Source organism: Diabrotica virgifera, chromosome 10, assembly GCF_917563875.1.
Source record: "Diabrotica virgifera virgifera chromosome 10, PGI_DIABVI_V3a".
Taxonomy (NCBI): Eukaryota; Metazoa; Arthropoda; class Insecta; order Coleoptera; family Chrysomelidae; genus Diabrotica; species Diabrotica virgifera.
The window spans coordinates 142051837-142079322 of NC_065452.1; the positions used below are offsets into that span (position 1 = coordinate 142051837).

Genomic DNA, 27486 nt, shown 5'->3' on the forward strand with positions numbered 1-27486 from the left:
TTAGTCGAGGCATTGAAGGATTGAAGTGTCGATTTTTCGAGTGTTTTGTATAAATGTACCTATTTACGAATGTTTCTTCTAAAATTTAGGAGTATATTAATTTTATAATACATTTAAGTATGTAGTAATTTTCTTTACAATTTTTACTTACCTATTTGTTTTTGTTTATACCTAATATCGTCCGTGTCTAGCAAGTGTCTGCGTAGGCTAGCGGTATGTGTATCTAGTTACGGACGTGTTAGTACTTGGTTCGATTCCCCATAAGGAAAAAATTTTTGTTTATTATTAATGGTTATTGACATCTTAGACTATTATTATATGGACTTAAAAATGATTAAAAATAATTAAAATAATAAATCGGGATGTTGCCCAACTATTTACCGAGTTGCAAATTTATAATAATTGCCTATTTCAAAATGAACTTTTGAAATGCATTTTTCTTATGCACAAATGCAATTTCAGATTTCTTATTCATTACATTAGTTCACAAAATTTCCTGACATTCTCACGAATCCAACGCACCAAACTGCATTAAAATCCGTCTTACTGCGCCAGAAATCGACAGTAAGGCTTTTTTTGTGCTTCAATGCCTCGACTAATTCGGCAAGATATCGAGAGGTCTTGAGTTCGAATCCAGTGCAATCCTATACCTACTTTTTTTTATTATTTTGAAAGCGGTAAGCACAAAATTAGTTTGGTGTTTAAAAAGAATTAAAACAAACTGTTTAAAGTATATTTATTTTTAAGAAATCATATAATAGAAGTATAACTTCTTAGGTGCGTACAAAGTACACACACATTCTTTTTTTTTAGTATGTTATAGCCTTATTCTTTAAGAATTTCGATGTGGTAATATTGTTGCTAAACATGTAAATGTCATTATATACCGGGTGTAACAATAATACTGTGTTTTTTTTCTTAAAGTTCGGAACACCCTGTGGAATATTCTAGGATTTAAAAAATATTGAAATTAAAACTTAATTATAGCCTTAGCCTTTCTTAACATTCTGCTTTGTGACTCATTCACTTATGTTGGAAAATAAAAAAGTTATGTACTTTAGCAACTAGCCGTGTTATTCATCAATACATGGTGTTGCTAAATCAGTGCGACAAACTTTAAGGGGTAATTCTGCATGAAAAATAATGACCGTATGATATATGATCATATGTCTGCAAATGCTTCGTTTCCGAGATACGGGATGTTGATCTTTTTCTTACACACTGACGATTTATTTATGGCTCTAAAACCGGTTGAGATATGCAAATGAAATTTGGTGGGTTTTAAGAGGTAGTTATTGTGCATTTTTTGACCTACGATTATGTATTTTATATTCACCATTGGCGTGCATAAGGGTCATATAACCCGGTCATATACCCTGTATGCACGCCAATGGTGAATATAAAATTTTTAGTTGTACGTCAAAAAATGTAAAATAACTACCTCTTAAACCCTACCAAATTTCATTTGCATACCTCAACCGGTTTTAGAGAAATAAATAAATCGTCAGTTTGTAAGAAAAAATTCAACATCCCGTATTTCTAAAACGAGGCATTTGCGGACATATGCTTATAAAGCACCCTGTCATTATTTTTTTTATGTAGAATTAACCCTTAAAGTTTGTCGCACTTATTTAGAAACACCCTGTATTGATGAAGAACATGGCTAATTGTTAAAATACCTAACTTTTTTATTATCCAACGTAAGTGAATGAGTCAAAAAACATAATGTTAAGAAAGCCTAAGGCTACAATTGAGTTTTAATTTCAATATTTTTTAAATGCTAGAATATTCCACAGAGTGTTCCGAACTTTGAGGAAAAAACACAGTATTATTGTTACACCCGGTATATGATGACATTTACATCTTTAGCAACAATATTACTACATCGAGATTCTTAAAGAATAAGGCTATAACATACTAAAAAAATTACTAAAATCGGATAACAGGTTTAGGAGATTCGAGACATCAAAAATTACCCATTTTTAAGGTGTCCCAATTTTTTTGGCCAGGAGTGTATATAAACATATCAAAATAAGCATATTAAGGGCCAGATTTTGTTACTCGGGGGGTTTTTGGGGTCGCTGAACACGAATACGCCATCATAATCGACCCCAAGAGCACCCGTGCCCAGTGTCACTGCTAAGACACGTCATCTTCTAGATTTTTGAGGGTTTTCGGCATTAAATTGATTCAAACAGATTACACGAGGGGTTTTTTGGATTTTTGAATACGAATATGCCATAAGAACCGACTCCCTGAGCACATGGTGCCCGCGGTCACTGCTATAGAACGTCAGTTTCGAAGACTTTCGGTACTGAATGTATGCTAATAGATTACTAGGTGGTTTTGAGGTCGCTGAATACGAATAAGTCATCAGAACTGAACCACCTGGTGCCCAAGGTGACTGCTAAGGCTAAGGCATGTTATCTTCTAGAGTTCGAATTTTTCGGCACCAGGTGTACCGGTGGTCGGTTCTGATGGTGCATCCTTATTTAGCAGCCCAAAAACCCTCCGAGTAATCCATCTGGCCAATCTGGCCCTTAATACACTTATTTCGACATGTTTATGCACTTTTAGATGCATTATATTATGCACTTTAAAATGCAATTATGTATTTCCACCTATTTTTCTATAAAAGACTTTTTTCCTGGCATCATCCTGAATACAATGCAAAAAGTTGCAAGTCTATAAGGTGCTATATTTTAAAATCGATTTATTTTGTGCTAAATGCCCCGGTCTATAAGTTATTTTTCTTGTTTTTCTCGGTTGATTTTATATTCGTAACACTTCGTCCCACGTTTTTATTTCAATAATTTTTAGAATAGCGAAGCATTTGTTCTTTTGTCGCCGGAATTGTCGACTTAATGATCTATTCGATATGCCTCTGTAAAAGGTATCAGTAATTAAATGTTCCCATTATGAAGCACCGATCCATAGATGGGTTAGTCAAGTGGTACGGCTGCAATCTCAAGGCCTCTTCAACTGCCTGTTTTGCTCTCGGGGTTCTTTTAAACGATAAATTTGAGTTTTAAGGCGCCAAAAACTAGAGATGATGAAATCCAGTTCCAGTTCCAATAAAAGCTTCTAAATCCAAGAAGTCGCATTCTTGATGTGCAACATAGTGATGTTGATTATAGTTACTTTCGAGTATTCGTTACAAATCGTTACTTTTGTATAAAGTAATCATTTACAGTATTCGTTACTTTGGTTACTTTAATTACTTTTGTTACTTTTGTATTTGAGTACCGGTAATCATATCGAGAATCGCATTTCTCAGTATTTCGTATAAGTATAAGATCCGATAATATAACAACTCCCTCTAATATAAATGATCTACCTCCCTCTGTTTTAGCTACTTCTCAGCGCCCTGTAATCCTGTAAAACTAAATAAAGTAAATGTAAAAATAAAACTCTTCATAGCCTTCGCCCTTCATAGATATAATTTTAGTTGACTGTACTGATACAGAACACTCGTAGAATACCGGTCCGATTCCGATATCAACCGATCGTAGATACAGTACTCAAAAATAGATACTCGCTCTGATACGATTAGTACGAAGTAGAGATTTAAAATAACCGGAAAAATTGGATGCAGGAAAAAACCTGTTTTTTTTCCGGAAAAAAACAGGAAAAAATGGAAAAATTCGGAAAAATTGACATTTGTTACAATATACTAAACAAATTCTGCATCCCGTATCAAAATCGATAAATTTAGTAGAATTCGATAGATCTATATTATCAGAAGTGCCTTTTGTCTTTAAGTAGGTATTTAAAAGACACAATATTAAAAAATATCCCCAACAAGTTAACCAGACTAGTTCTCTTATCGAAAGCTTGCTAAAATATGTATGTTGAAAAACGCTACGAATTTTGTTCTAAGCTGATTCACTTTTCAGCCTCTTGATGCTCGCTTTAAAGAAGTATAATTGAGTGAAGACCAACTAATGGACGCCATAGTCTTCATTTCTGAAATGGCTTGTTCACTAAGGCCCGGTCTTTTCACCTCCGAATAACTAGTTATCGGGAAGTTTATTTGCCAGATTTACATGTAATCTGCCGGATAAACATCCCGATAACTATTTATTCGGAGGTGAAAAGACTGGGCCTAAACCTAGATGTAGGGAAGGTGGTGGCAAATCTAGCCCAATTTTAGAACAAAAACTGGATTTTTTAGTCGAAATTCTTTATGGGATAGTGCAAATATGTAGTACTAATCCCGTTATATGGTAACAAGGTTTATGTACATCGCAGCCACTATGCCAATTGCCTCCCGAATTTTAAATGGACCTCCATCTTCCGCCTCTTCAGAAAGAAACTGGTCTTTACACGGCCTCATATATACAAGCAAAAAAAAATATGTTATCACAGGATAAAATTTATAAGTTGTTGCTATTCATTTAAATTTGGTTATAAACGAAAAACAGATATTTATTTACGATATTAGACCAGATCCACTTTTAAAAGAGACTGACAAAAATCATGTTGTGTTGTTATCCGTTCAGGATGGTGAAGCGGAGATCGAATCAGATGCTTGGTCTGAAGATTCAGATTCAGACTCAGATAAAAATATACCACTGAGCAATTTGGTTAAACAATGTGCTTTCTACCTTTGAAGTTTCGGTTTTGACACTTACAATTAAAGTTTCTTAGTTTAAGTACACTTAAGTCTCAATTAAAAAATACTTCCAAATGTTCCCATTTTTTCCAATTTTTCCAATGGTCTGGAAAAAAAACGGAATTCCAATTTTTCCCGTTTTTTTTTTCGATATGTTAATTCTCTAGTACGAAGTAATCAGAGTAATCAAAGTAACGATTTGCCTCTCTGTACAGTAACCGTTACTTTCGGTATTCGTAAGTAACGAGTACTTTGTAACGAACAGTTACTTTTTCAACATCACTAGTGCAATAGCAAATGTTGTAGCTTGCGCATACAAAACGAATTCTGCGACTTAAATTAAAATTTAAATGGAAACGATTAAAAAAGAACTTATGAATCTTCGCCGAACAATCCATAGGATTAAAAGAACTGGAACGAAGTACCAGGATTTAACGGAATCAACGCAGAATTCCTGAAACATTGTGGGAGACACGCAAGAATGTGACTAAGAAAATACTACTCTAATATCCTTACAACGCGTAGTGGTTCCAAATGCTGAAAACGTGGTCATGAGGCGAAAAAATAGTCCCTATCTAGGGATTTTCATGTTTACAGTTGTTTTCTCATACTATTGTAGAGTAGTAATACTACGCGGGTATAAGCATCAGACTGGATGTATTCTGGTTCATAGCTCAGAATTCAGAAACAAGTGAGCCACGTCCGAGGTTATTTTGGCCGGCGGAGAAAGTGAAAAAGAACGCGTATATTGAAAACGCTGTAAAACGTTCTGTAGTTTATCAATTGTATCGCTGTAAAGCAGGTTCTTCTTCTTTAAGGCCGCTATTATATTAGGCAACTGGTGACGCCACCAAGTTGCTCCACCAGTGACTCATGACGTCACGGGGCATTTAAGTAAATGAGACCTATTAGACTACGGCAACTGGTTGCGCCACCAGAAATTGTTGTCGATCTGGTGGCCGAACCAGTCCACCAGCCGGGTAACCGGGTCTGGTGGCGCCACCAAGCCGGGGCATTATGTTATATGGACCCTATTAGACTGAGCAACTGGTGTCGGCCACCACTAGTCCATTTGTATTGTAATCGAGTGCTTCGTATTTCTTTTCTATTAACTTCTATATTTTCTATTAACAAGCGTATATTTTTCTAAAACCTTTTTTGTTGATTTATAAAATATGCTATATTAAAAAGTTCTTCTCGCAGATTTAGCCGTTAATTGTTTATTCATTGTTTAAACAATAAAAACTCTTTTTATATTTTAGAAATATCGGTGAATTCATCACTTTACCTTGATCAAAAATGTTTCTATTTTGTTTTTGATTATGCTGAATCCGAATGTGACGTTAATTGGAAAATTTAAAAAAAATTGAGCTTTTATATATAGGTACAGTATGTCTGCGTAACTTGGAACCATATGGGAAACTTTTTTCTTATCAATTTTACGAAAAAAAAATATTTTTTATAAAATGCTCTGCATAGTCTATGTTATACGAGGTATGTCAAAAAAATTGTATGTAAAGTACCTTTAGATTTCACATCGAAAATTGTTATTATGAAAAGTTGTTAAGAATTAAAAAAACTATGTTTTGGGACGCATTAATTTTATTACATCATTCTAATTGAAAAAAAAAATGCAATTTTTTTTAAATTACGGATACCCAACATCATTTCATTACAAATATCTATTAGTATTTTATTATTAATTTTACGAAAAAAGTTATTTTTTACAAAAAGCTTTATATGGTCTAAAATCTAAGATGCAATCATAATATATAAACTTTTATCAATTCTATACGAGGTATGTTAAAAAATATGAATTTCGTCCAATAGTAAAGTACCTTTACAGTTCACAATATTTCAATTAGAACTTTTTATAAAACATTTTTTGATATTGTTTAATATAAGGTTACTTTACTCTTGAGCGAAATTCATCTTTTTTGACATACCTCGTATAAAATTCACAAAATTTGAATCTGATGATTGCATCTTATATTTTATACTATTAAGAGCATTTTATGAAGAATAACTTTTTTCGTAAAATTGATAACAAACAAATTTCCAATTGCATTTGATTATTTTTCCAATTCCAATTCATTTTATTATTTTTGCTGGTGGCTGTTCTCGGCCACCAGTTGCCCGTGCTCACACTTTGGTGGGCCCACTAGTTGCGCCACTAGTTGCGCCACCAGTTACCTAGACTAATAGAGCCCTAAGTATGTAGTAATGTAAGATGGAAGTTAACTTAAGATTTAGTAACAATAAATTCCTTAAATTTGTTAATGCATAAATAGTGAAAATATACTTGAAATAATCAAAATTTTGTAAAGATACATTCAAAATTTTAACTATTTATAATGGGAAATAAGCCACAATATTATTAAAAAATGATTTTTTATTAAAATATTAAAATATTTTATTATTTAATAAAAAATCATTTTTTAATAATATTGCGGCTTATTCCCATTATAAATAGTTAAAATTGTAAAAATGCCACAAGAAAATAGCTTCAGAACAACATACATTCAAAAAGTACAAAATTTTGCATAATTCTGCAACTAATGTTTATTATAATATAGTAAGGAGATATAGAATTACTTTGTTTTAGCTGCCTATAACTGCCTATGCATTGCTGGTAGTTGTTTGAATGCAAGAGTGGGAAATGACGCATATTACATGATTTTGGCGATTGTTGAGTATGTATGGGCGGTTGTACATAAGTAATTCTGAATATTGTATTTCATAAAGAAAATGTACCTATTTGTAATCAGCAATTTCAAAAGTCCCTTATATTATAAAATTTTCGAATTTCTTTCGGCCATATTGGATCCGCCATTTTGTTTAAAAAAAAGTAATGTTAGATTTGTAATCAACGACCTTAAACTACAAAACTTGACAAAAACATTTGCGTTTTGATTGATATTTTAAATTTCTTTCCGCCATGTTGGATCCACCATTTTGTTTTTCAGTAAAAGTAATGTCAGATTCGTAATCAGCGATGCCAAAAACCCAAAAAGAACGAAAGTAATTCCGAAGTGTGTAAACAATATACGCTTTTGAATATTTGGAACCACAGTGCAACGGGGTGTGGGTCAATGGGTTTTAAAAAAGCAAAAATAATTGCAGTGCTTAAACCCAATAAAATCAAAAAAGAGGTAGAAAGTCTGATTGGGCTAATTTTTTTGTGCTCAATTTGGCTTCAGTAGTCTTTCAAGTAGTTTGTGCTACTCGCAAGCAGACTCCGTTCCCATTGCAGCTGCACAGATCAACTGCTCAGTCTTACCACACATACAGAAGCTGGATTTCAACGTCTTTTAACAACTAAGATAGCTTACATTGATCTAACGATCTGTGCGATTGGTTTTTTCCTGGAGGCAGAAAAGCAGGATAAGGAATTGCAAAATGGTTCGGTGCTTGCCCCAATCCTCTTCAATCTGTATATATCTGACATGTAGCATCAACAGGATTAAAATAAGGATGTTGCCTGTCTGTCCCCCACTTTATTTAAAATATACCTCGAAAGTTTAAACAGATGGGAACAAAAGAGTAGGGCAATGGAGATACAACTCGCCAACACTATGGTATATACGCTCAACTTTGCTGATATCCAAGTAATAATGGCTCAAGATTATGACGATTTAAACTATATGGCCCGAAAATTAATTGAAGAGTATGATATAATATGAATGCCGTGAATAAACAGAAAACCGAATATTTGTGCATTGGAGGAGAAATAACAGATCTCATATTAGACGACATGGCCACGATAAAGCACAGCTACCACTACAAATACCTAGGTATCAATCTTTCGCACGGTGGAACATTAGACAAAGCCACAAGAGAAAGAAATACGTCAGGTAGAAAAGCCATAACAATGCTAAACAGCATTTTATGGGACCAATCTACCAGCAGAGAAAACAAAAAGAGAATATATGAGACTATAGTGAAAAGTATCATGCTATATGCTATAAAGCTATGAGGTATGACCAAGAAAGAACACTGGCAACGCTGAGAGCAACGGAAATGGATTTTTGGAGAAGAGCAGCAGGAAGATCTAGAAGAGGAAGGATTACCAACGAACGCATTAGAGAAAGGGAATCAAACGACCAATCACGGATGACTTATAGACAAAACAACTTATCTTTTTCGGACATAATATACAAAGAATGGACGAACAATGAATCATCATGGCCTAGCACATTCCTAGCTTAGTGATTGCCGCCCTCTTTGGGCTCTTCCCTTGTGTGACTTGGCATCTTCTATAATTTTTCTTCATTCGTTCCTGTTTTTGCTTGTGGTTACCCATTCTCTGACTCCCATCTTCTTAAGGTCCTCCACTATCTGGTTCTCCCATCTAGTTTTGGGTCTTCCTCGTGGTCTGCCTGATACAGGTCTCCATTTGGAAATTTTCTTGATAACGGCTACTGGATTCCTCCTTTCTATATGTCCCATCCATCTGAGTCTCTGTGCCTTGATAAATCTGACGATGTCTTCTCCACTTCTCCTTTCAGAAGTTCTCTTACTTCGTGGTTCATGAGTTTTCTAAATTCATTATTACCTAAGTTTTGTGGTCCTGCTATTCTCCGAATCATTTTCCTTTCTAGGATCCTCAATCTTTCTTCCTCTTTCTGTGTCAGACACATTATTTCAGCACCATATGTGATTACTGGTCTAATTGCTGCTTTGTAAATTTTCAGTTTTTTATTTCTTATCTTTGAGGAAGTTACTGTATTTCCAGTAGGTTCTGTTTCCTGCCTGGATTCTTTCATTAATTTCGATACTTCTATCATTAGTTCCATTAACTGAGACTCCAAGATATTATTTAAAATGTTCTACCTTTTCAAATTCATATTCACCAATATTTGAGCTTATCATATTAACTGGGTTTTTTCTTGAGCATATTAGGTATTTTGTTTTGTTTTGATTTATTTCTAAACCCCTTTTGGATGCTTCTTTGCATAACTTCGTAAATTCTTCCTTTAAACTGTTTAGGTTCCTGCTAATTAATGCTATGTCGTCAGCATACGCCACAAGTTGCGACGTCGATGTTATAATCGCACCTTTTATTTCTGTAGCTCTTATTGTTCCTTCTATAGCGACATTAAATAGTGAGGTTGATAGAGAGTCGCCTTGTCGTACTCCACTTGCTATTTCTATATTTTTGGTGATTCCGTTATCTGTAATTATTGCTGCAGTCGATCCTCTCATTGTCATTTTCGTAAGCTTTATAAGTTTCATTGGTATATCTAGGTTTTTCATGTCTTCTATTAGGTCGGGTCTTGTTAAGCTGTCAAAGGCTTGCTTGAAGTCTGTAAAAAGGATGTGTAAGTCGATATCATGTTCGTAACATTTCTCAATTGGCTGTGTGATTATGTGAACTGCGTCTATTGTTAACCTTCCCTCCCTAAATCCGTGCTGGTAGTCTCCTATTTTAGTTTCAATGGGTTTTGAGAGTTTTTGTCTGATTAATGATGTAAATATTTTGTAGCAGCTGTTTAACAGTGTTACTCCTCTATAGTTGTTACATTTTCTTCTTACCAAATCCTTATTATTAGATCGTATATTTTCCGTTGTAGTTCTTCTCCGCCTCGTTTTATTAGCTCATTTGGGATTTCATCTGGGCCTGCTGCTCTCTTTTGTTTTAGATTTTTTTCTTATCACATATAAAAAGTCCTCATATGACGGCTTTTCGATTTCATCATCAAGGTCTGTTTCTTCTGTATATTCGATAGAACTTTCTCTCGCCTTAAATAACTCTTTGTAGTATTTCTCCCATATTTTGGTATCAATCTTAACTGTGGGTTTCTTCTTGTTTTGTGATTTTATATATTTGTAAAGCTTTACATTATTCTTGCTGTTTTCTTCCAACTCTTCTATAACTTCATCAGTCCATATCTTTTTTTATCTGTACAGCATTTGTCTGAGTCTTTCTTTTTTCTCCTATATTCTTCCAGATGTTCTTCTCTACCTGTCTTCAGCCATTTCTTTCGAGCTAGGTTTTTTCCCTGGTGAACAACGAATACCCAAGGAAATACTAAAATGGTAAGTAGAAGGAACGAGAAAACGAGGTAGCCATTAGAAAAGCTAAACTGAGAAAAATTTGGAGCGAAGGAGTAGACAAAGAGCTGAGAGACAGAAACGTAGAAGAGGACCTATGGAACAACTGGATGAAGTGGCGATTGGAAGTCCTAAAAGGCGGAGAACGTCATAAACCGACATATTATAGTAGTAGTAAAATGTTGTTTAATGTTTAATGATTCGGGAAGATAGTCTTATAAAATTGTACTAATCTTGTATTTTTCTATGTAATCACATATAAATGTATAAATTTTAACATATTAAACATTTCTTTTGAACAGAGCGATACCCCTCAAAACCGTACATTAAAGATGGATATCCTCAAAATCAAACGGTTTTAGCTTACACCAATATAACCCTAGAATGCCCACAAATCATTGTGGATTTGGAACCCTACATTCAATGGTTTAAGTTAAATGACACTGAAATCACTGAGGATGACTTAAGTAATTTGAATTGGATACAGTTAGAACAGGTTAAAAATTGTTTTAAAATATTCTTGGTGAAGGCTCTAAGCTTACTCAGAAAAGTACAAAATCTACCTATTTCAAAATCGAGATGTTTGATTTTTTGTATATATTTTTAAACTGAAGATATTTGGGGTGTGAAATTAAGTGGCATAACCAAGGAGTGAGTGCTATTAGATAGATTATTGTGGGCACCCTTGTTCATTCTCTGTTTTTCTGATCGTCGATACATGTCAGATTCAGAAATAGAAGTTATATATTAATTATTTTAAATAGTTTTAATGCAGACTAATCAATAAAATGTAGCAAGATATGATTAGCGATACCGAAAGAAGTTATCAATAAAAATATACCAATGCTAATAAGGTAACAACATGTCATGGACATATCACCCTCTTCTTCTTTAAATGCCGCCTCCCAATCTGAGGATGGATATCATCATCAAATCTTACGCTTTTTCAAAATCAATGTAACAAACATGCACATCCACCTTCATATCCATGCATCTTTGAGCTATCAGATTAAAAGCAAATAACGCCTCTTTGGTTCCTAGTCCGTTTCTTTACCAAAACTGACTATCGTCTATTCCTTCTTCCAATTTTTTTTATTATACAACTATCAATGCATCATTTATGCATTTTAACCTTTCTACTGGGATTTGTCTGGATCTACTGCTTTGCTAGTTTTGCTATTTTTTTATTCCCATTTTAATTTCCTCTTTAAACATCTTTAAAACCACACCATCTGCTAATTCCATCTGTTCTGCTCTATTGCCTTTGAACAACTCATTGGTGTATTGTGTCCATCTCTTTAATTTTTCGTTAGCGTTCAATACTAGTTTCCCATTTGTATCTTGCAGTATTCCCTGTTTTTTTTTTGTATTGTGAATTAATTCTTTAAATTTTTTGGGTGATAAAAGTATCATGTATTTACTGGTATTCTTTTATTTCTGCGCATTTTTCTTTTAGCCATTCTTCTTTCGCTTGCTTAATTTTGTATTTTATTTGTTTATCCACTTTTTGTATATCTGATTATCTTTATTTTTATGTTGACGTCTTTCTTCCATTAAATCTAAAATGTTCTACGTCATTCATTGTTTCTTTTTGTATCTTGTTGTTGTCAGAATTTCTTTTTGACTTTGATTTATTTCTGTCTTTATTAATAACCATTTTGTATCCGTTTTAGTATTTTGCAGAATTGGTTCTTTAACATTCATTCATCGATTATTGATTTCATCTGTCAGGCATTGTCTTATGAGTGGGTTCCTTTTTTACTTGTATCTGGAATCTGCATGGAATCTCTTTAATAAAAAATTCCCAATTTTTCGTAAGAAAAAGTTTTTATTCCCGGTTAGAACTTGGTTATAATAATTTCTGTTTATTAAAGAACAATACAAAATGTTATTAAGACTTTGGTATACCAAGGTACTATTAAAAAATATGTTAATTTGATTGAAAAACGTTATTTTATATTGCCACTTTGTTTCGGCCCACAATATTTTATTTAAAAAATGATTATGTCGTAAAAAACGAATTAATCTAAGGGTAGATTTTGTGCTTAGGATAATGTAATTGAATGAGTTCTTTTCTATCAAAAAAATAATTTCTAAATGTTATCAATATATGTGGAGAAGGGTAATGTGACTAAGGTGATGGTTTCTATTACATGTATTAATAGTTTGCAAAATTACAATAAACATTATTTTATATGGTGACGGTAACCCTTTGATTCTAGAGAGATACCACAACACCCCCATATTAACCACAGGACTTGAAAATACCACAGTTGTTGTTGGGGACTCCCTTAGACTCAGTTGTCTGTTTGTTTCTGACTTACACCCTTATATTGTGTGGACAAAGTTACCCTACAATTATGCTAACTGTTCTTATGAAGCTTTGGATGATTGCAATGCTATTGTACTTCAGGTATATTGTTTTATGTTTAATGTTTTTGTTTTGTATTATATTTTAAGACCTCATAGTAGTTACCATATACAGCATGTTTCGTTTTAAATTAGATATACACATTATAAATGGCAACACTGCACGCCGTCAAGTACGAGACAGTCCCCTCTTGCTTCGCTAGTACACCTAGTCCAGGGCGCATCTGTAAAAATATTAGTACATTTGGATTTTGAGAGGTGACTCATATTTTTTAAAGAACTTGCTTGCAAATAACTCATATAATAATAATAATTGAGTTATCCTCCCACTCAAAAAGGTCCGGAACATTGTTTAAATAATCAAAATGTCAAAAAATTAAGGAAAAATCCGATTTTTTTCTTGTTTTTTTGATTATAACTTTAAAAGTATTCATTTCCGAAAAAAGTTGAACTGACATAAAAGTTGCGTAATTAAATGTTCTACATAATCTACAAGATAGGATTGGTTAAAAATTTTAAAAGTTGTCACCCTTGTTGCAAAATAGCAATAATTGTGAAAAAACATAAAAAATCAAGTATTCGCATTTTACTTTTTTCAACCATTTATGCTACATTTAGGACCTTCATATTTCACCCAGAAAAACTGTATTATGATATAATATATAAAACAATACTGTAAATTTCATTAAGACCGGTTCAATAATTTTGCAATTCATCTTTCGCAAAAAACATGCATTTTTTCAAAATGTTGCAGGACTGAAAATAAAGCTGATAGCAAGTTGAAATTTTTTTACATATAGAAGAACACTGTACCTTTCATTTGCAAAATTAAAATCGGTTAATTAGCATGGTGCCAAGAATTTTTTTAAATAAAAATCAATGTTTTTGCGTATAAACGAATAAAATATCTTTTAAACCACGCAATCAAATTAAATTTATAAAAGCTCATTGGAAATGTCTTCAAAAAACGCTTCTTTAAAAAAAGTTATGTTATGTTCGGTACTTTCCGAGATACAGACTTGCAAAGTTAAGTGCCATTTACAACAAAAGTGCAAACAATAGGTGAATTTTTCTCCTTCTTGCGCCAAAATGTTTATAATTTGAAGCTTTTTCTATGTACAAACTTTCATAATGTTTGAAAATCACAATCATCTTAAAAAATTAATAAACATATTCTGGATCAGTAAAAAATACTAATTATTGAGATGAGAAAAAAAAATGAAATCTAACTTTCAAAATGGAAAAATAAAAAAAATTGCATTATCTTGGGTTCTAGTGAAGCGATTTTTATCATTTTTTTAAACTTATGTAACTCGAAGCGAAAATCACAAATAACGTATTGATAAATTTTAACTTTTAGTACATTTCGATATAAATAAATAAATTTGTTTATTTAAAATAAAAACACATACTCTGTCCTTTGAAATAATACTTTTTTAGCAAAAACTTTCTTTGTTCATATATTTTAACTTAGAGAGTAAAAGTTTATCATTTTTAAACATATGCAATTGGTAAACAATATTTCACAAACAATAATCAAATTAGTTTGATTTTTGTGGAATTAAAATATTAAAATACAACAAAATATAGAGTAAGAAAATAATATATTAGATAAAGATTGGAAGAAATTTTGGTGGAAATCAACTTGTGAAAATCGAATATTTTACATTTTCCAAATAGAATATATAATTTTTCACTACAATGCTAAAATATTTACACTTAAGTACCTGTTGCTTCTAAAAACTATTTAAAAAGTCACTACAAGCATAAACTTACTTTTGTCTCTGTTCTCAAAACAATACAAACTAAAACACCAACTTAACAATAATTATTGACAACAACACATTTGTTTGTCCACAGCCGCTATATTCGATAATTTTTGACAGGTCATTGGAATGTCTAATCAGAGCAAACGTATCCGCTGTCCTGCGAGTAGCACCAAAAATTAATGTTTATTTAAAAAAATTTCTGACTCCACGCGCCATGGTAATTAACCGATTTTAATTTTGCAAATTGCAAATGAAAGGTACAGTGTTCTTCTATATATATAAAAAAAATTCAACTTGCTATCTGCTTTATTTTCTGTCCTGCAGACTTTTGAAAAATTGCATTTTTTTGCGAAAGCTGGATTGCAAAATTTATTTTGCAAAATGTATTGCACTGATCTTAATGGAATTTACAGTATTGTTTTATTATATCGTACAGTTTTTCTGTGCGAAATATGAATGTCCTGAGTGTAGCATAAATGGTTGAAAAACCTAAAATTCGAATATGTACTTGTTTTTTTATGGTTTTTTTTTGCAATTATTGATATTTTGCAACAAGGGTGACAATTTTTAAAATTTTTAACCAATCTTATCTTGAAGGAAATTTAATTACGCAACTTTTATGTTAGTTCAACTTTTCTCGGAAATAAATACTTATAAAGTTATAATCATAAAACGAAGAAAAAAATCGAATTTTTTCTTCATTTTTTGACATTTTGATTATTTAAACAATGTTTCGGACCTTTTTGAGTGGGAGGATAACTCAATTGTTATTATATGACTTATTTCCAAACAATTTCTCCAAAAAAATATGAGTCACCTCTTAATATCCATTTCAAAACAGATGCGCCCTGGACTAACCTGATTCTCGCCGATTCTACCTCCGTCGCTCCGTCCTATTTGTCGTTCGTCACAACGATAGTGGAATAAGCAATGTTGCCGATCTTAGCGCTTTCTTCAGTCGCCTATATCTATTTGAAAACTAAACGTATTGTATGTGTATATTTTCTCTTTTTGTGTCTAAACCAAAAGCAAGGTCCCAATATACGTTGTATTTTCTTTCTTCATAAAGAGTTTCTCATTATGTTAATGATCAACTCAAATAATATATAAAAGAAGTACAAGTTCAGTCAATCAATCAATAAATTAAATATCAATCCTCTTGAGAAACATGTCCTAACTACCTTCTATCTATGTAAGGATTTTTACAGCTGTAGCCGCCCCCCTTCTTTCAACCAATGTCTCCAGTCGTTTCTGTTCTGCCATTCTCCGTCTCTAAGGTCTCGTCTTTCCATGGCCTCGTCCACTTCATCCCTCCATGATCTTCGGGGTCTACCCCTTCTTCTTTTTCCTATTGGGCTCCAATCCAAAATCTTTGATATCCACCTTGTAAAATCTGCTCTTCTCAGATGTCCATACCAAATTAAACGTTTTTCTTCGATCTAGCTAATGATGTCTTATTCTACTGCCATTCTTCGTTTTATCTCCTCATTTCGAATGCGATCTATTCGTGTTACTCTGCAGGAAGATCTTGCATAGACCACATATATACACTCCAACAAATAATTGAGAAACAAATGGCTAAAAGTAGACCAGTACACATGGCATTCATCGATTTAAAAAAGGCATATGACACGGTTTCCAGAAAACAACTATGGAACACTATGAAGGAAATCCGAATAACTCAGGTTAATAGAAGCCGTAAAAAACCTTTACAACAACAACATGGTAAGAGTTAAAACCGGCAATAAATACTCCAACGAAGTTACGACCACAAAAGGCTTATTGCAGGGATGCTCTACGTCTTCGACACTGTTCAAGATATTCCTAGAACAAATATTAAGACCATGGAAAAGGAAATGTGAAGGGATGAGAATTCCAATCCGAGACAACTTCTTGTACACATTAAGTTTACAGCTGTCCTATATGATCCGAAAACTAGAAGAGGAATACACAAAAAATGGACTGGAAATAAACCTAAAAAAGACCGAATACTTAACAACAAAACAAGAACCAATGAGAAACTTGGAAATGGACGATGATAGGGAAATTAACGGCACTGAAAAATTCAAATAATTAGGATTCATATTCTCAAAGAATGGAACCACCGCGCCAGAGATAACCAGCAGACTAGCACAGACAAGAACATGTATTAAACAAATGAACGGGGTATTGTGGGATAAACACATTACCAGAAATACAAAGAAGATAATATATAACACCTTGGTACGTAGTATAATGACGTATGGAGCAGAGAATTGGGTAATAAACAAACGAAAAAGGTCCAAAATTACAGCAACTGAAATGGACTTCATGAGAAGAAGCTGCAGAGTAACTATCTTCCTTCATCCTATATATTCTTTTCTATATCATATTATTTAGACTTCTTCTATTTGTAACTCTACTGGTCCATTTTCATTTCCGTAACAAGCATTAGATGTTATTATCTCGTCAGAATTTACTAAACCCATAAAGAAATTGAAGAAAAACCCAATATACTCGACACTAAAATAAAACTGGCTCAGTATACTTGATAACAAATCACCAGATCCAGATATGATAACAGCAGAAATACACTTCTTTTGCTCTGTAACAAAATATGGCATTCCAAGCAATGGCCTGAGGACTGGACAAAATCTTTGATGGCAATACATAAAAAGGCAACTTCCATAAATGCGGCAACTATAGAACTCTTATCTTAAATGCAAGTAAAATAATGTTAGCTAGATAATGACAACATAATCAACGAGAAATTGAAAACTTAAGAGCAAACTGGATTTACCAAAATTTACTGAATTTACTAAGTACATATTCTTCTTCTTCTTCTTCCTTCTTGTATGTAGGCTTTAAAGCATGTTTCTTCTTCAATATTAGCCTCCTAAATTATTTAAGTTATCGCACCATATTTTTCTTGGTCTGCCAATACTTCGTCCATTTGGTGACTTATCTCGTGCTATTCGTACTATCCTATCCTCTGCCATTTTACTAATGTGTTCGTTCCACTCCTGTTTCCGTTTTTTCACCCGTCCATTTATGTCTTCTACATTGCATGATCTTATGTTTTCGCTTCTCTCCCTATCCGACAAACTTTTCCCTGATATTCGTCGGAGTATTTTCATCTCTGTTGTTTCTAGTAGTCGTCTCGTTTTAGATGTGTCAGGTCTTGTCTCCGCCGTGTATGTCAATATAGGTCTAATTGCTGCTTTATAGATTCTTGCTTTTGTTGTTAGGTGTCTTGTGTTAGGTGTTTGTTCTTCCAGATTGTGTCATTAAGAGATCCCGCCGCTTTTACTTGCTTTTAAGCTTTGCTGTCGTACTTCCTCTTCAACATCTCCGTAACTAGTTATATCTATTCCCAGATATCTAAACCTTGGGAGGAACCAGATTACTGAAGGTAATCCTTCAAGGCAAAGTATTCGGAAAGCGAGGAATTTGGAGAAGAAGAATATCATGGTTAAAGAACCTGAGGAAATGGTTCTCCACAACAACCACTAATCTATTTAAAGCATCAGTTAATAAAATAATTATAGCCAGAATGATCGCGCCAATATTCGAAACGAATAGGCACCAAGAGATGAAGAAGAAGGATTTACCAAAGGTAAAGGTATTCGAGATTATCGTCTGAACATAAGAGAAATAATCCACAAGGAAGAATTTCCTGTATATAATTAATTACAAGTAAATTTAATGAAACATTTTTCTTGGTAAAAGGTATATTTATTTAAAAACCCTTAAAAGGGCCACAAATATCACAACAATATGTTTTCGCTCTGTAAAAAGAGTTTCTTGCCTTTCACCTCTCTCAATGTGATGACCTAATTAAACTGCGCGTCATAGAAAACGGGCACCCTAAAAAATGGGTAATTTTTGAGGTCGCGTATCTCCTATACCTGTTGTCCGATTTAAGTGATTTTTTGGATATGTTATAGCCTTATTCTTTGTCAATATCCCTGTAATAATATTTTTGCTAAACAGGTAAACTTTCATTGTATACCGGGTGTACGAATCAAACTGTGTTTTTTTCTCAAAGTTCGCAACACCCTGTGGAATAAACTAGCATTTATAAAATACTGAAATTAAAACCCAACTATAGCCTCAGGTTTTCTTAACATTCTGTTTTTTGATTCATTCGCTTACGTTCTATAATACAAAAGTTATGTACTTTAACAACTAGTCATGTTCTTCATCAGTATAGGCTGTTTGTAAATAAGTGCGACAAACTTTAAGGGGCAATTCTGCATGATAGAATAATGACCGTTTGCTTTATAAACTTATGTCCGCAAATGCTTTGTTTATGAGACACGGGATGTTGATTTTTTTTACAAACTGACGATTTATTTTATTGCCCTAAAACCGGTTGAGATATGCAAATGAAATTTGGTAGGTTTTAAGAGATAGTTATTGTGAATTTTTTTACTTGCAACTAAGAATTTCATATTCACTATTGGCGTGCATACTGGTAATATGACCGATCATATTGTATGCACGCCAATGGTGAATATAAAATTTTTAATTTTATGTCAAAAAATTCGCAATAACTATCTGTTAAAACCTACCAAATTTCATTTGCATATCTCAACCGGTTTTAGGGCAATAAAGTAAATCGTCAGTTTGTAAAAAAAAAATCAACATCCCGTATCTCGGAAACGAAGCATTTGCGGACATACGATTATAAAGCAAACGGTCATTATTTTTTAATGCAGAACTACCCCTTAAAGTTTCTCGCACTTGTTTAGAAACACCCTGTACTGAAAAAGAACATGGCTAGTTGTTAAAGTACCTAACTTTTGTATTATCGAACTTAAGCGAATGAAGCAAAAAGCAGAATGTTAAGAAAACCTGAGGCTATAGTTGGGTTTTAATTTCAGTATTTTATAAATGCTAGGTTATTCCACAGGGTATTGCGAACTTTGAGAAAAAAACACAGTTTGATTCGTACACCCGGTATACAATGAAAATTTACCTGTTTAGCAAAAATATTATTACAGGAATATTGACAAAGAATAAGGCTATAACATATTCAAAAAATCACTTAAATCGGACAACAGGTTTAGGAGATACGGGACCTCAAAAATTACCCATTTTTTAGGATGCCCGTTTTCTATGACGTGCAGTGTATTACCTAGCAACCACCCACCACGTGTGGGAGTCATATGTTGCCCTAGGGCCATATCCGTAGGGATGATATCCATCCTTTGGATTTCATAATGTATCTAATTATGTAAGACATTTACTCAACTTTTAAAAAGTTTTAACCTTTGTATTTTTGGGTGGCATACCATGTTAGACTTGTAACATTGATGATGTTCTTTTTACAGAGCGAAGACGTTTTGTTGTATTATTTGTGGCCCTTTTAAGGGTTTTTAAATAAATATAAGTCCCTTTTACCAAAAACAATTTTTCATTAAATTTACTTATAAGAAAAATAATTCAAAATTTTGGGAATTCAATATACAACTATTTATTTGTTTTACTATTAACATAATACCATACCAATTTAAGTCTATGCACCAACAGCTGACAAACCAGATGAAGAAATTGAGCAATTCTACAGCGAAATTAAACAAATTCTCCGGAGCACAAAAAAACATGAAGCTACAATTATTATGGGAGACTTCAACTCAAAAGTTGGTGCCGAAATCACACAAGATATAACCGGAAAGTATGGACTTGGAGAAAGGAACGAAAGAGGGCAAAGACTAATACAGTTCTGCCAAGAAGAGAAATGCATTATAGCAAATACTTTGTTTCAGCAACCTAAAAGACGACTATATACCTGGAAATCTCCAGCTGATCAAGAGGGAAAGATAGTCAGAAATCAAATTGACTACATTATCATTAATAGAAGGTTTAGAAACAGTATTACATCTGCAAAAACATACCCAAGTGCAGACGCAGCAACTAACCATAATCTGCTCTGTGCTGGATTCAAACTAAAACTAAAAAGAATGAAAGCCCCCACAACACAGAAGAAACCTAATACTCGACTCCTAAGAAATGCCGTAATAGCAGATGAGTTCGGAAATAAGATAAATCGTGAGATTAAAAAACAGTTAGAAAGATCTGAACAAGAAAATATCGGTCAAAATCTAGATATCATGAATTCCGCCATGGTCACCATAGCAAACGAAGTTTTGAAACCAGAAAAAGACCCGGCCATGTTATGAGAGCAAACACAGAAAACATGGAAAGACTCATTATACAAGGAAAGGTGGAAGGCCGAAGATCACGAGGAAGATCCTTAACAAGATGGATCGATCAAATTAGAGGAATATGCAAAAGACCTATGCATCAGTTAAAAGAAATGACCAGAGACAGAGATCTTTGGGAGACTGACAATACACGACATCACGTCGACCACTACACTCCCTCCGAGGGGTCAGGATTGAAAAGAGTTTAATACAATTTTTCTTTGTGCTTTATTGGAATCTTCCTTTCACACAAAACACCACTCGGCTTCTTCCTTCTTTGCTCTAGTTTACTCATTTCGTGTTTCGAAAATGGAATATTTCGTTGTTATTGATTTTACTTGTATTTTTCTTTCTTAGTTTGTGTTTAAAATCTCATACGAATATTAGGACCTTGCATTTTACTCATGTTGACTACAAGCAAGCATTCTTTTTAAACATTATTTGTGTTAACACTAAACATGTGCTTCTAACGATATCCAGTAACGACCAAAATATTTTTATTTATTAACAAAATTATCTAGATTATAAATTTTCCTTTTTTGTATAGAAGAGTGATGATGGTAGGGGAAACCCGGAAGCGTATGAGATATTGAATGTAACTCATCAAGATGAAGGATGGTATGCCTGCTTTGCGTCTAACAGTCTCGGCACAACAGTGTCTAGAGCTTACATTACCGTAGTCGATGAACAACCAGGTAAGAAATATTTAATGCATGATATAAACATCACAAATGTATCCACAAACATCACAAATGAATATTACATATATATGCTAACCGTTAACCATTTTCCGTGTATGAGCCGCAATACCCAAACAGAGACAGAATCGGCCAGAACATCACCATCGATGACTTTAACTTCGAGCGCGTTAGAGATTTTAAGTATCTTGGAACAACAATAACCGAAGACAATGACGGATCACAAGAAATAAACAATAGGATACAGGCCAGCAACCGATATCTTTTTGCCCTCCAAAACCTTATAAAAGGTTTTGGAAACACAGCCAGAAACAGAGAAGTGCACCTGACATTCGTTGACTTACAAAAAGCTTATGATAACATACCCTTAAATAAGATGTGGGAAGTTCTACATTCTTACCAGTAAGCTACACTCTCACCAATGCATTAAAAAATCTATATGCAGGATCACGTTCACGAGTAAAGATAGGAAACTCACTTACTAACAGCTTTCCAGTAACTAAGGGGCTTAGACAAGGATGTTGCATATCTCCGACCCTGTTTAAAATCTACGTTGCACCAGCAAGGTTGGAAGAGGAAACTAAATGAAATGGGCACCGAGCTAAACAATACATGCCTCTACACGCTCCAATTCGCGGACGACCAGGTCGTAATAGCAAACGACAGGGAAGACATAGAATACATGATGCGTAAGTTGGTCGAGGAATATTCAAGATGGGGATTGGACGTCAATATAGATAAAACAAAGTACTTATGTGTTGCTTCAGAAGACAACGATATTCATCTTATTATTGAAAATAATAAAAAAATTAAAGCCTGCCAAGATTATAAATATCTAGGAGTAACATTTGATAAAACTGGAACTGATGACAAAGAAATTACTTCCAGAATTATACAAGCAAAAAGAGCAATCCGATGTCTCAATAATATTCTTTGGAGTATTCAAATATCGAATAAGAGAAAATTTAATATCTACGAGATTATGATTAAGAGTAGTTTATTATATGATGCTGAAACTTGGGGGCTTACAGAAAAAAACAAAAACAAAATTGAAGTAGTGGAAATGGATGCAATCAGAAGGTCATTACGTATATCCAGAAGAGAACATATCAGAAATGAAGACATTAAAAATCGAATGGGAATAGAAGGAACAATAATGAAAGATATAGAGAGAAGACAACTGATCTGGTATGGACACGTAAACAGAATCAATGACGAGAGACTTCCAAAACAATGTCTGGAATGGCAACCTCCTGAACATCGGAAGCGAGGGAGACCGAAAGTTAATTGGACCACCGGCATCCGGAAAGCGATGAGCGCTCGAGACCTCAGGGGTGACCTGTGGCAAAATAGGAAGGAATGGAATTTGGAAATCGGACAACGCCGCAAGACGTTCTAAACCGATCATATATACAGGGTGCGCCAAACCTCTGGTTTTCTTTGATTACGGCTAAACTATGGGATATACAAAAAAATGATTTTAACAAAATTAATGTATATCAAAACCGTCTATAATTTAAAATTATTTTCGATTATACAGGGTGAGTCAGAACGACGGTATGAACCAAAGTTGTATTTTTTTAAATGGAACACCCTATATATTAAATCATTTTTTAATACAGTTTTTAAAAATATGAAAAATTTGTATAAAGTCTTATAGGCCTAAAGTCAAAGTTTTTATAATATAATGTCATTTTTAAATAATTTAATATCTTTTACTTATAGCCATATACATTTACATATACAGTGTGATCACTATTTGCAAATTCAAAATTTTCTGTTTTTTTTTTAAATGGAACCTGTATATTATTATTGCATTTTGTTGTAAATATTACAACCTTTCTTTTGGTATAAGGTTGTATGTACATAGCATGTTTGGTTTTGTAAATATTTAATAAAGAACTATAGATTTTACGTTTCGCGGATATTGGTTATTTGGTTATATCCGCGATAATTTTAATTAAATTTTTTTGCAAAAAAAATTATACTCTGATTTTAGAAACATACACTAAAATATGAAAGATACAAATAAAAACGTAATTAAAGATTAAAATAAAACGTATGCAAGTGCAACTTAATTGAATGTAATAACTTTAAAATTATGTTACTAACAATTTTTTACCATACTAATAAGTAATTAATATGGATAAATTAATTATTAAATTAAACAACCAATTTTAAAAACTTCCTTAGAAATTTTTGTACCCTAGTAACTTTATTGTACCCAATTTTGTTAGTTAAATTGTATTGAGTAAGATCAGTTAATAACTTTTTAATTTACCTACATCTTGAGAACGTATAAAGTATGCTTTGAAACAAATGAACGCTATAGAAGTATATTATGAATAAAGACCGGATTATATGTTTTTTGCATATCGAAAACCATCAAAGATACAATCAAACGCTTCAGGATGTGGACGAATTATGATAATTAAAGGCGTTTGACACTAATTTAATTTTACATATTTAGAATATTTTCGGTTTTTTAACATATTTTGATGGTTTGAACATATTTTCGACCGTTTGACATATTTTGGCATATTTTTAACATATTTTGGCATATTTTTAACATATTTTGGCATATTTTGACATATTTTTGGCTGTAAACAGCTTGACACAGTTAACCATGTAACAATGGTTAGGTTTTTAAATGATGCATTCATGAACTTTTTCCTTCCCGACATTGTTCCAGCTAACAAAATCTTGCTTATGGTTTCCGATGCTGCGTCATACATGGTCAAATCTTGCCAACAACTAAAAGTTTTATATCCCAATTTAATTCATGTGACGTGTTTGGCGCATGGTTTAGACTTTTAGACAGAGTGGCGGAAGAAATTCGAAATTCATTTCCTACATTTAATAGTTTAATTAGTAACGTGAAGAAAATATTTTTAAAATCGCCTTTAAGGATTCAGATATATAAAGAAAAATTTCCAAATACTCCTTTGCCACCGGAGCCTATAATCGTTGGGGAACATATTTAAAAGCTGCCTGTTTTTATGCGGAACATTTTCTCCCCATAAAAGAACTAATTTTATGTTTTGAAGAAACAAATATTGGTGCGATTTTAAAATGCAAATCAATTTTAGAAAACAGAATCGTTTCCACTACAAGAGTCCCTTAATTTAATTCAGAAATTTAAGGAAAACGCTGAAGAAGTTTCTGGAAAAATTGGACAATCAATAAATAAAAAATGGATTGAAACTTTACAGAAAAATAGTGATTTAAAATTATTATTACAGGAAGCAAACCAAATTATTTGTGACGATTTTGATGTCACTACCAATTTAAATGCGGAGATTGTTAAAGTTATAAAATTTGCATCAATCACATCAGTTGATGTTAAACAAAGATTTTCAACATACAAATTACTACTAACGGATAGGCGACATAATTTTACTATTGAAAATATTTTAAAAAATTGTGAATTGTTTTTATAACAAGGAATAAAATGTAGAAACGTAAGTAATAGTAATAGGTACTAGATAGGTATACATTCGTATATTTAGGTTAATTTTGTCAATATATGTACTTATCGTTATTTAATAAAACTTTTATACATTTTTTAATGCACATTTTCTTCTTAATTTAAAATATTTTTCACATATTCCACATATTTGGAACATATTTTAAACTTTTAGGGAATATTTTCAACATATTTTACTCATATTTCAGACATATATATGCACATATTTCAGTCAAAACAGGAACATATAATCCGGTCTTTAATTATGAAGTAAATATTATCTATATAGTCGTGTCACAAAAGCTGGTAATAATTTCTAATGGTTTCACCCAAAACAAATGTCATATCCATCAATTGTTCGGTTGAAAAATTAAAATTTAAAATATAAAAGATTGTTACAAAAATTTCAACTACAAAAGTATTACCAGCTTTTGTGACACCAGTTAATACTATTTATATTAATAAATAATTTGCCTGATACATTTAACATTAATTTGTTTCAAAGCATACTTTATAATTATGTTCTCAAGATGTAAGTAAATTTAAAAGGTAAATTAAAAATTTAACGGATCTTACTCGTAAATACAATATAGCTAACATTTAATTTGGTACAGGAAAGTTGATGTGGTAGAAAAATTACTAGGGTAGATATCAAATTTGGTGGTTTATTTAATTTAGTAACTAATTTATGCATTCATTAGTATGGTAAAATATTTTTTGTAAAATAATTTTAAGTTACTAAATTCAATTACTAGTACTAGTATACGATTTATTTTAATCTTTAATTACGTTTTTATTTTCATATTTGATATTTTGACGTATGTTTCTAAAACCAGATTATAATTATTTTTTTTGCAAAAAATTTTTTAATAAAAAATCCGCAAAAACGTAATATCTATAGTTTTTTTTTAAATATCTACAAAACGGAACACGCTAGGTACATACAACCTTACACCAAAAGAAAGGTTGTAATATTTACTACAAAAGGCAATACTAATATACAGGAAGTCCCATTTAAAAAAAATGAGAAAATTTTGTATTTGCAAATAGTGATTACACTGTATATTTTATGGGTATATGTCAAATACGTTAATTTTTTTAAAAATAACAGTATGCTAAAAAAACTTTGACATATCATTTAAATTTTTATTACCTTGAAAGCCTAATCCACAGCCCTTTGAATATTACCATTTTTCTCAATACAAGTGTAAATATTTCGAAAATTGTTAACTTTAGGTCTATAATACCTTATATAAATTCTTAATATTTTTAAAAACTATATTCAGAAATGATTTAATATATAGGGTGTTACATTTAAAAAAACATAACTTTGGTTCGTACCGTCGTTCTGACTCACCCTGTATAATCGAAAATAATTTTAAATCATAGACGGCTTCAATATACATTAATTTTGTTAAGAATATTTTTTTGTATATCCCATAATTTAGCCGTAATCAAAGAAAACCAGAGGTTTGGCGCACCCTGTATATATAAACCTTATAAAATCGAAACAACTAACAAGACGTACGAAGATACAAGTGTACAAAACAATCATTCAATCATACGACCCATTGTGATGTATGGAAGCGAAACGTGGACGATAACAAAGACAAACGAAGAGGGACTACGCGTTTGGGAAAGAAAAATCCTAAGGAAGATCTTTGTGGCGTGTGCTGGACGAAGCATCAGGACAATATAGGATAAGAACTAACAAAGAGCTCGAAGAAGTTTACCCAGACGCCAACATCATAAAAGAAATAAATTCCACAAGACTCCAATGGGCAGGACACCTCAGAAGACATTCTGACCAAAGAACAGTAAGGCTTGTGTGGAAGGAAGTCCCAACTGGAAGAACACCACGCGGACGCCCTCGACTCCACCCGTGTTGAGCTGCCCCCCCGCCCCCACTTGCAAAAATCAAAAAACAAATAGCCCTGATTTATGAGCTATTTATGAGCTCTCATATTCCGCAAACTAAAAATTTTGAGCTCGTTCCACTGAGCAGGAATTTAATACTTTAGTCAGCCCCCCCACTACTTAAAAATAGGAATATTGAATCGGTTTTTGCGGCAGAATTACGAGCTATTTATGAGCTCTTGAAATTATATAGTTTCGATTTTTGAGCTCATCCCCTTCACCCCCAAACAACCCTTTAATTGATTTAACTTAAGAGAAAAATGCTGAGAAAACTTAAAATATATCGTATTGCGGATATAATTCCTATAGCGTATATACTCTAAGAATAAACTATTAAATCACGTGCATTTCGATTATTGAGCTACAACCCCTTCGCAAGAAAACACCCTATCTTCCCGGCTTAAGAGAA

At 32.7% G+C, this 27486-nt stretch overlaps 1 protein-coding gene across 4 annotated transcripts in view; it reads left to right on the forward strand.

Annotated features, from left to right (window-relative positions):
* LOC114332769 (fibroblast growth factor receptor homolog 1) overlaps window positions 1-27486 on the forward strand; it is a 219043-nt gene that overhangs the window by 159567 nt on the left and 31990 nt on the right. For 2 of the 4 annotated variants that reach the window (XM_050663221.1, XM_050663222.1), the window contains exons 5-6: window positions 10972-11165; window positions 21544-21691. In XM_050663221.1, the coding sequence (XP_050519178.1) occupies window positions 10972-11165; window positions 21544-21691 (342 nt within the window). Of the gene's footprint in view, window positions 1-10971; window positions 11166-12891; window positions 13083-21543; window positions 21692-27486 lie in introns of all 4 variants that reach the window. The other 2 variants (XM_050663224.1, XM_050663223.1) reach the window with 2 other exon arrangements.